Below are 9,819 nucleotides of genomic sequence, written 5' to 3'. Positions count from 1 at the left end.
TATTTTCATAATGCAAAGACTGGAAGCGAACCGGAACAAGATTTTCTTAGCTGTTGGGATGTGCGTTTAGAAACAATGAAAATCTTTCATTTGCCACCATCAAGAACAATTCAGACAAGCTTGGGTTGAGAGAGGGTGGCCCCAGGATAAGGGTTTAGGGCAGTTCAAAAGATCCCAGCTGGGGGCACCTGGGTGGCTCAGTCGGTTATGCTTATGCGGTTATGCGTCTGCCTCAGGTCATGATCCTGGGGTCCTGGGATTGAGCCCCATGTCTGGCTCCCTGCTCAGCGAGGAGTCTGCTTCTTCCCCTCCTTGTACTCTCTCCCTCAAATGAAAAAATAAAATCTTAAAAAAAAACAATACAAAACACAAAAGATCCCAGCTAACATCGAACCCAGAAGGAAGCTGCCAAGCAAGGCACTTCTGGTCACCATTGCCTGAGAGCCCTTGGGCCCTGGGTGGGCTGAGTGGGGCAGCGAGGGTGACCTGGACTCTTGCTCCAATTGCCCTCCACTCAGTGAATGAAATCTCACCGGGGCGGGTCACCGGGTTCAGTCACCACCAGAAAAATCCAGATCATCCCATCCCAGCATACTGGTGGCTGCAGGGCTGGGAGCCCTTATTGGGTTCCTCGCCCTCCTGAGCAGCTCTCACCTAGAGTGCTAACCGCAGCGCCCCCTGCTGGCCAGGACCGCCTTTCCCCTGCTCCTCCTGTCTTCCTCCAAGGAGCACACCAGGGGGACCAGCAGACCTGCCCAGGGCCCCTAGCTCAGCCCGGCTGGGAGCAAACACTTGCTGCCTGTCTGGACAACTCTGCACACCTTCGTTTCCTGATAGTATGAATTAATCACCCAAACTTTCAGAGCACCCTGTGATTATGTAATGCTAGTACCCCATCAACTCTTAGTGGATGGCCGTCACTCTTCATGAACCATATCTGGTACCTTAGGTCCACTCTCCCATGTGACCCCAGGACAAGGCTCAAAGCAAGCATGAGGAGACAACAGGCCCAGCAGGTCCATGACCTGCCCACGGAGAGCCCAGGCGAGGATTTGTGGTGGAGAGAATCCGATCCTAAAGCCCGAGCCCCTGCTTGGAGGCCACAGCACCTCTCAGAGAGGAGGCATGGCCTGGATTTACAAGCTTGATGGCCTGGGTTCCAATTCCAGGTCCACTACTTGAAGGCTGGGTGCCACTTTTCTGGGGCCCTCCTCTCCTAGCTATTCAAAGAAGTGGGGATAGAATACTATGGAGGTTCTTATAGGGGTTAAAGCCGAGGACACCCATAATGTGTTTAGAACAGGGCCTGGGCATAGGAAGCTGCTGCCTTTACCACCTTCCTGAGCTCCGAGATCACAGTGGCCACTGTCCTTCCACTGTGTCCATGGGAAGGGCAGCAAAAGAGCACGGGTGGGGCCAGAGGCTGGTGTTCCCTGCCCCCAGACCGATCCTGGGTGCGGCCCCCATTGCAGCCTCTGCCATCCTCCTCAGTGCCCCACATTTATCCAGGATCTTTAAAACGAAAGCTGCAGGGGAGGGTAATTAAGTTTAATAGGAGCCGCTGTCGATTTAAAGCCACAGGGGGGAAGTAATTAGATTTAACAGAAGCCGTGGCTTTCTGAACCAAGACACGCAGCGTGGGGGTCCTGGTCTATAAAGCCTTTGAGATGATGTCTTTTTGTAAAGCCTTTCCTGGTGACATTTTCTGCACGCTCCGTCATTAACGCCAGTCACTGACTGGGTATGAACATGGCCTTTACTCATTGAAATTCATTAGGTCTGGCCCTGATTTCTCTCCCCGCTCTCCACTGCTTGCCCGCCCATTGCCTTTGCGCTGAGACAGCATGGCTTTCCCCCAAAACTGGCCTGCTGGGGCTCCACACCCAGGATTTGGGGGTCGGGGGTGAGGTCTGGAGAAGAAATGAGAAAGAATCAGTGTGGAGCCCAAGGTCCCCAGGAGGACCCTCTCCGGCCAGCCAGGGCATTCTCTGGATGCTTTTTCCCTTTTCTGAGCATCCTTGGAGAAAGTCTGGTTTGCAGGTGCCACTAGACCAAGCAGCCCCAATCTCCGGCCTGGTGCCTACCCCCAGCTCAGCATCGCCTCTCACTGCTGCTCTGTCCCTCCCCGACCTCTCCTCCCCCAATCCCCCCAAGACACGGGGCGGGGCGGGGGAGGGGGCGTCCTGGCCCCGGGAGGACTCAGAGACCCGAGGACCAGACCAACGACAAAAGGCACCCCAAACATAAGCCTCCCCGCGCCGCGCCGCGCCTGGCCCGAGCTGGGAAGTCCGAGAGTCCCCGTCCGCCGCGGCCGAGCCGTCCCTGCGCCCGCGAGCGGCGCCTTAGGACCCCCGCCCCGCCAGGCTGCAGCTCCGGGGCCGCGGGCCCTGCGGGCAGAGGCCGAAGCCGGGGCCGAAGCGCCATCTAGCGCTCGCCGCGCGCCACTTCCCCATTGTTCGTCCCGGGACTGGAGCCCGGCCCCCCGTCGGGGGGCAATTTACTGGGGTAAAGGGGCGGGAGGGGGGCCGGGATCGCGAGACCATAAGACCAGGACGACGTGAGCTAGTCCGAGCGGCAGGGGGAAATTCTAATGGACGGCTTTACATCTGGAGATATGACGGTTGGGACCGTCGTGGGAGGGAGTGGATGCGGGCTTTTAAGGGGAGAGCGCCCCGAAGCCGAGGCGACGCTTCTCCGGACAGGGGGCGAGGGATGCAAAGGTCGGTGCCTCAGTCTCTGGTCACGGGGTGCCTGCTCCCCGCTCCTGCTAGCGCCCCGCGGGGAGCGCATTCCCTGGGGGAGCCGGAGGCGAGGGGGCGGGGACGCGTTGTCTCCTTTATTGCTTTATAAAATCAAACTCTCCCAGCTGAGAGCGACCTGGCCCCCGTCCCCACCACTGCGCGGCGGGGAGGGGCCCCCCGAACCCTCCGGTGAAACGGGGCCTCCTCCTCCCCCAGATCCGGGAGGCCTGGGCGGGGTCACCCGGGCGGGGTCCGGGGAGGGGCTGGGGCAGGAGGCGGGGTGTGAGTGGGTGTGTGCGGGGGGCGGAGGGCTGATGCAATCCTGATAAGAAATGCTCGGGTGTCGCGGGCACCCACCCGCCGGGCGGGTAAGACGCGCTATATAAGGCCGCTGGCTTCGAGCCTCCGCGCCGTCGGAGCAGGAGCGCTGAGCGCCCGGGCGCCCGGAGCGCACCGCCGGCCCGAGGGACGCACCCCGCCCCGGCACGCACGGCCCTGCTGCCGCCCAGCCGCCCGCGCCCTCGCCCTCGCCGCCAGAACCGCGTCCCGAGCCCCGAGCCCCGAGCCCGGAGGTGCCATGCGGCGCGCGCAGAGCCGGTGCGCGGTGGCCCGCGCCCTGGTCCTAGCCGGCCTCTGGCTGGCCGCAGCCGGGCGCCCCCTAGCCTTCTCCGACGCGGGGCCGCACGTGCACTACGGCTGGGGGGAGCCCATCCGCCTGCGGCACCTGTACACCGCCGGCCCCCACGGCCTCTCCAGCTGCTTCCTGCGCATCCGCGCCGACGGCGGGGTGGACTGCGCGCGGGGCCAGAGCGCGCACAGTGAGTGCCCACTCGCCCCGGTGCCCCTTCCCTTCACCTCCTTCGGGAACCCCACGTTGGCACCTCCGCGTCTGCTCCCTGCCCCGGGCCCCTGACAGCGCGGGGAGCTGGGGGGGGGGCGCCCGCACGTGGACCCACCGCACCCACGCGTTAGTGTTCGCTTGTCCCCTTCGGTTCCCGCGGACCCCCGCTTCCCGGGAACCCCAGATCTTGGCACCTGGGCGTCCCATTCCCTCCCCAGGGTCCCAGAATGCATGAGGGGTGGGGTGGGGTGGGGTGGGGGAGGGCACGGGCCTGTGCACGCACCGCATCCACGTGCTGTGGGCCCCGCGGGTCCCGGCTGCAGCCTTCTTTCTGCTTCCCTCGACCCCAGGTCTGATGGAGATGAGGGCGGTCGCTCTGCGGACCGTGGCCATCAAGGGCGTGCACAGCGGCCGGTACCTCTGCATGGGCGCCGACGGCAGGATGCAAGGGCTGGTAGGTGTCTCCGCCGGGGGGACCTCCGCCTGCCCCCGGGCGGGGCCCCGCAGGGGAGGGGGGCGCGCTGGATCGAGCCCAGGCTTTCCTCGCTTTCTGCGTGGGGTCCGGCGGGGGAGCTCGGGAGGGAAGACCGCGAGGGGACAGATGAAGCTGAAGTGTGGGGGGGTTTCTACGCAAGTTTACGGCTGGTGGCCAGAGAAGGGGTGAGAGCTGCCTTTGCATTTCCTATTGAGCCGAGGGCCGGCCCAGGGGGACAGAGGAGACGCTGTCCTCGGCTTTCTTTGACAAGAAACAGTGAAACCCACCTCGGGCCATTTCAATCTGGGCCTGCGCGTGTGTGGTCCTCGCCGCCGGTTCCCTCCCCGCGGTAGAAAAGGAAAGCATGAGAAAGTATAGTCACTTGGACTTTTTTTTTTTTTTTTTAAACCAACCTTCCAATAAGTCAGAAAAAATTACATTTGGGGCGGGGGGAGGGGGTGTGTGTGTGATTTTTTTTTTTTCCTCTCCATTAATTTTTACCTACTAGAAAAGCAGTGTGGTGCTTGCTGACGCGTTGCAAGAATATTCCAGGGGCTTGTTTGCCCTCGTGGAGCGCTCACCTGTGCCGCAGATGCTTTTGGGGGAGGGTGCTGCGGGGAAACGGGACGGGAAGGCCCAGGTGACCCTCGAGGTCTCGGGGCAGGAAGTGTGCGGAAGCTGGGTCTCGGTCTCCGGGAACAAAGGCTGGGAGTTCAAAGGGAGCCCGCGCCCCTCCCGCGCCCCCGGGCGCACAGAGGAGCCTGTGTGAGGTCCCGGCCGGGCGCAGGGCCTCAATGCAGCCCCGCTGGGCGGAGGGCGCGGCTGCCGGAGCGGGGCGAGGGGGCGGGAGACCGCGCCTCCGGGGGTGGCCCCGCCCCCAGGAAAGATGCAGACGCCGGGCCTCCCGGCAGCGCCAGTCTTTTTGTGTGTGTGTCCCAGTTGTTCTGTGGCTCTGGGGCCGGTTTATTCCATTTATCCAGAGTGACTGTTTGAGGTTTTATGGCAGAGTCCTGCGTGAAAGGACCAGAACGGAGGGAAAGAAAGGAGGTGGTCAGCTCGCTGAAAGCTGACACCCAAAGCCACTCTCCAAACCCGCAGTGGCAACTTTTGTTATCGGGACATTTACTTGGGATGGGGGGGGGGGGCGGGGGGCGGGGTGAGGATGGGCAGGGGAAATGCTGGAGGTCGTGCTGGCGCAGAGGGGTCTAACCCACCAATCTAGTCCAAACTTGGAGGGGGGGAAGGTTGCTTCCCCCGAAATCCTGTTCTGTCCCTTGATCCCGTGGGCATGGCTTAACCAAAACGGAGGTTGTTTTGTTGTTGTTGTTGTTTTTAAACAAATTCCACTTTCTCCAAGCAATTCGAAATCCTTTCCTTTTCTGTTTAGAGAAGAGCATGGGTGCTAGTTTCTCCCAAAGGACCAGCAGAGTAAAAGGGTACCACCATTTGCTTTTAATTCTCTTGTTTATTTATCAATTTGCATTTCCCGTCGCTGTCTGGTGGCTCTATCGCAGTGCGGGAGCTGGGTATGTTGTTGCTTCATTAGACTTGAGCCTTATCAGTGCCTTATCAGCACAGCGCTCACCCACCTGCAGTTCAGCGACCTTTGTAGGCTCGGGCACAAACGGGACTGGGTGCCTCACGGGGTTGTTTACCGCCCAGCCCTCCTGGCTCTCTGCCTTAGGCTGCCCTCTGTGTCCCCACCTTCCCCAGGGTAATGACCTTCTCCAGTTTGGTACAGGACTTGGCCCACTGGTACTTCTTTGCTACCAGTATTCTGGGACCCCAGGAGCTGCTTTCATCCCGTAGGCTTGCATTTCCCGCCACCCCGCTGGGTGCAGACTCTGTTCTGGGTCTGGGGGGAGGGGGCTGCCTTTATCTTGATAATCCTGGCCGGCTGCCTGGAAGGCTCTGGGCCTTGGAAGGAAGGAGCCCTCACCCCTCACAAGGGGGCTGAGGTTTCCTGCAAGGACATCAGACAGAAAGGCCTCAGAATGGCCCACTGTTACTTAGGTCTAGATGGGGAATCAATGCGCTAGTCTGGGCCCTAGATCAGATTAGGAGACCATACCCAGTGTAGCGGTGTCTCCCAAAGTGTCAGTGGACCCCAGGGACATTTTCATGTCAATAGTTCTATGTTTGCTGTAAAGGGTGAGGGACAGAGGCACCCATGTTGCACCTCTGATTTGATGCATATTGCTCAGAACAAGGCTAAGTTTAAGAAGTGACATGATTTAGTGAGAGATATAAAAGATCCATGAAAAGTATATACAGATACTGAGTACACACATGAAATACGCACCTGAAGTATGTGTGTATATGAAGGCATATAAAACACCTATTAATATGTATAAATTTATACTTACAAAGTATATATAATGCGGTATGTAACTTTAATGTTATAATTTATTACATTTCTTTTTTTAAAAAAGATTTTATTTATTTATTCATGAGAGACAGAGAGAGAGAGAGAGAGAGAGAGACAGAGACACAGGCAGAGGGAGAAGAAGGCTCCATGCAGGGAGCCAGACATGGGACTCGATCCCTGGTCTTCAGGATCACACCTTGGGCTGCAGGCGGCGCTAAACCGCTGAGCCACCCCGGCTGCCCAATTTATTACATTTTTATATTAGCATATGCACAATGTGTTTATTAATATAATGTAATGCCTACTTTATAGAAGTACACATTTACATATATAAACACGTACGTTATGCTATGTATAACTACACACACAGATAAACACGGCTCATCATGTGGACCCAAGTGGCAACATGTAGCACAAATGCTCACCAGTGCCCGTTTTCTCTGCTGCTTCTGGAGCACCAGGGGGCTCCCACTGGTGCTCATGGTTGCCTGTTTTCTCCACAGCCTCAGTACTCCGCCGGAGACTGTACTTTCGAGGAGGAGATCCGTCCCGATGGCTACAATGTGTACTGGTCCAAGAAGCACCATCTCCCCATCTCTCTGAGTAGTGCCAAACAGAGGCAGCTCTACAAGGGCAGGGGCTTTTTGCCCCTGTCCCACTTCTTACCTATCTTGCCCGGGAGCCCAACAGAGCCCAGGGACCTGGAAGACCATGTGGAGTCTGACGGGTTTTCTGCATCCCTGGAAACAGACAGCATGGACCCTTTTGGGATCGCCACCAAAATTGGACTAGTGAAGAGTCCCAGTTTCCAAAAATAAGTGGGGCTGTGGCCTGACCTCCCACCCCTGCCCCCAGCCCTTAGAGGCCAGGACCCCAGACGTGTGGTGGGTTCTGGCTGTGCTTCTACAAATACGATCCTGGGCTCGTGTTCCAGTTAGCTTTAGGAAGAGACATCTAGAGCTTGTACATGTACAGAGTTTTCCATCGGCTATGCCAGTTCCTAGCAGATAGACTTGTATGATCATAAAATCATAAGCCCTCCACCCTGCACCTTTGCCATTGCTGGACAGTTTGCTGTGGTGCCCTGATTCTGCTTGAATACCTCCACTGGCCGGGAACTCACTACCTTTGGGAACGTTCTCTCCCATCATTTCTAGCAGGGGCAGCCAGGAAAAAAGCGGTCATTTTAAACTCACGTATAGGTGATCAGCTTTGTGAAAACTTACCAGGACAGAACTGACCGGGCATGGGCATACCTCACCAGGCTTCAGGAACTGGGAGAACCCAGAGCCCGGGAAAACTTTTAAGAACTCCCCACTACGGCTGGTTCTGGGATAGATCACCTTCATCGGACTACTTGGCAGTCTGCCTGCCCCCCCCACCTTGACCACCAGTGCCCTGCACATAGCCAACATTTGCTAAGGCTCAGGCTGATTCCCCTAAATGAATGGGCACCTACTGAGAGGGACAGGACACGAGGACAGCCCCAGCAGCCCTTGCCATCACAATGCAGGTTTCCACAGGATCCCATCTCTGGACGTGTGGGTTTCACATGATTGCCCCTCAGGACAGAACCTTCCTGGTCTCGGCGACGCTGCGGCTCTGGCATGCTCCCTCCTTTCTTAAGCACCAAGGATTCCAAGAAGAGTGGAGCAGATGTGGCTTCTGGGGCTCCTTCCCCTTTCCTAGCCCTTGGCTGGGCACCACGTCTTCCTATGCAGCAGAACTTGGCAGCCTCCCACCTTGGGTAGACCTGCACATCTCGTTCAAAAGCCAGGAAAGGTTGGATTCGCAAGCCCGGAATCTTGCCAGTAACTTGCGGAAGCAGCGGGGAGAGAGCCCCTTCCCCCAGCACTTAGTTCAACAACGTGGTATTTATGAGTAATTTATTTTGTTTGATATGTACATCTCTCTATTTTCTTACTTTATTTATACTCCCAAGTTGTATTTATGATGTACGTGAGTTTTTTGTTTTCTACATTAAAGCACAATTTGTACCAAAAGTTGCATTTCATTATCCAATTGGATGCCCTCGAGGGAGAGCGGGAAGGGGAGGGAAGGGAAACAGACCTTGGCGCTGAGCTCAGAGGAGAGGCTTTGGGTGTTTGCTGCATTTAAAACTACACTTTCTGCCAAAGCTCACAGTCATTGCAACCACCCTCTAAGCTGAGGCTCTGGTGGGTCGAATAGTAGATTCGGTTTACCCAGTGGTGGAAGCTGCGTGGACCTGGGTGCAGGCTTCCTTCTACTACCTCTGCTAGGACTCTGCATGGTTACCTCAGCCACAGCATAGGGGTGTGTCAGGTGTAGGAACCAAACCCCAGCTAGTAGTGTCACCCTCTGCATGTTGACACTTGGGGGCACGTAGCTCTTTGCTGGGGTCAGGTGTTCCTGAGTGAGCTAGGATGATCAACAGTGACCCTGGCCTCTCCATCCACTAGATGCCAGTAGCATCCCCTCATTATGACAACCACAAATTGCGGAAGAAGTTGCTGCATGTCTTTAGGCAAAATTCCCCAACTGGCTGTTCATTCTAGAGAAAATCATGGGCTTTTCTGAGCCTTGATTTCCTCATCTGTAATATGGGATGAGGATGGAGAGAGCAGTAATGACGGGAGCAGCCACGCAGTGCCTGGTGTGGACAATGGTCCAGTTCACCCCATCACCTGGGAGGTACTGTGCAGTTATGTCAGTTACTCTGCTGAAGATCATTGTGAACGTCTACCGAGGCTATTTCATGAGGCGTCTCCCATGTCCCCTGCAAGGACACCCCACTCTAAGCTGTCATGCACACTGAGGACGTGCCCAGGACCTCCAGAGTTGACCCTCCACCGCTTGTTTGTCATGATGCCGCCTCACTCTTGACTGCCTCTCCCCTCTGCCCCATGACACTGCAGAATGGGTGACCCCTGCTGACCAGCATCCTCTACCCCTTGTTCTACAGGTGATGGAGTACAGGACCACCCAGGGAAGGCACCCATCCAAAGCTGCAGAGCCCGGAAGCAGCATGGTGGAAGGACTGTGGGTTCAGGCAAGAAATCCTCCGGCCTATTAACCTGTGTCACTTGGAGTACGTCAAGTCACCCCTGTGAGCCTGCAACTTCATGTGAACCGTGAGATGAACAAGGTGTGCATTGCAGGACTATTGGGAGAACCAAATGGAATCTGTCTGCGAGATGCCTGGCACAGAGTGGGCCGCCAGACAGCAGCAGCCCTCACCAGGACTCGAACTGGCCCAGAACAATTATTTCTACTGATTCTTAAATTCGGTTGCACAGTGGAATCACCTTGGGAAAGAGAGTGGTTAGAGCACATCCCCAGAGATTGGGTTTAATTGGAATTTGTGTGGCCTGCATATTACGATTTTGTAAAGCTCCCCGAAGATTCACATGCG

The 9,819-nt window shown here is 56.8% G+C and overlaps 1 protein-coding gene across 1 annotated transcript; it reads left to right on the top strand.

The window, feature by feature from the left end:
* The first annotated feature begins 3,318 nt into the window (after window positions 1-3,318).
* FGF19 (fibroblast growth factor 19) lies at window positions 3,319-8,383 on the top strand. The gene is made up of 3 exons (XM_072792027.1): window positions 3,319-3,559; window positions 3,933-4,036; window positions 6,929-8,383. Exons 1-3 carry the CDS (start codon window positions 3,319-3,321, stop codon window positions 7,241-7,243), a joined length of 660 nt encoding a protein of 219 aa, XP_072648128.1. The 3' UTR covers window positions 7,244-8,383.
* The last annotated feature ends 1,436 nt before the right edge of the window (window positions 8,384-9,819 follow it).

Source organism: Canis lupus, chromosome 21 (genome assembly GCF_048164855.1).
Source record: "Canis lupus baileyi chromosome 21, mCanLup2.hap1, whole genome shotgun sequence".
Lineage (NCBI taxonomy): Eukaryota > Metazoa > Chordata > Mammalia > Carnivora > Canidae > Canis > Canis lupus.
The sequence above is the reverse complement of the archived record's forward strand: the minus strand, read 5'-3'. Positions and strand labels throughout refer to the sequence as shown.

What these genes read in the sequence shown, in the direction of transcription:
- FGF19 (XM_072792027.1), top strand. Translation starts at nt 3,319, where the DNA reads ATGCGGCGCGCGCAGAGCCGGTGCGCGGTGGCCCGCGCCCTGGTCCTA. An exon ending in GCGGGGCCAGAGCGCGCACA is followed by an intron (nt 3,560 to 3,932) that starts GTGAGTGCCCAC and finishes CCTCGACCCCAG; the next exon opens with GTCTGATGGAGATGAGGGCG. An exon ending in ACGGCAGGATGCAAGGGCTG is followed by an intron (nt 4,037 to 6,928) that starts GTAGGTGTCTCC and finishes TTTTCTCCACAG; the next exon opens with CCTCAGTACTCCGCCGGAGA.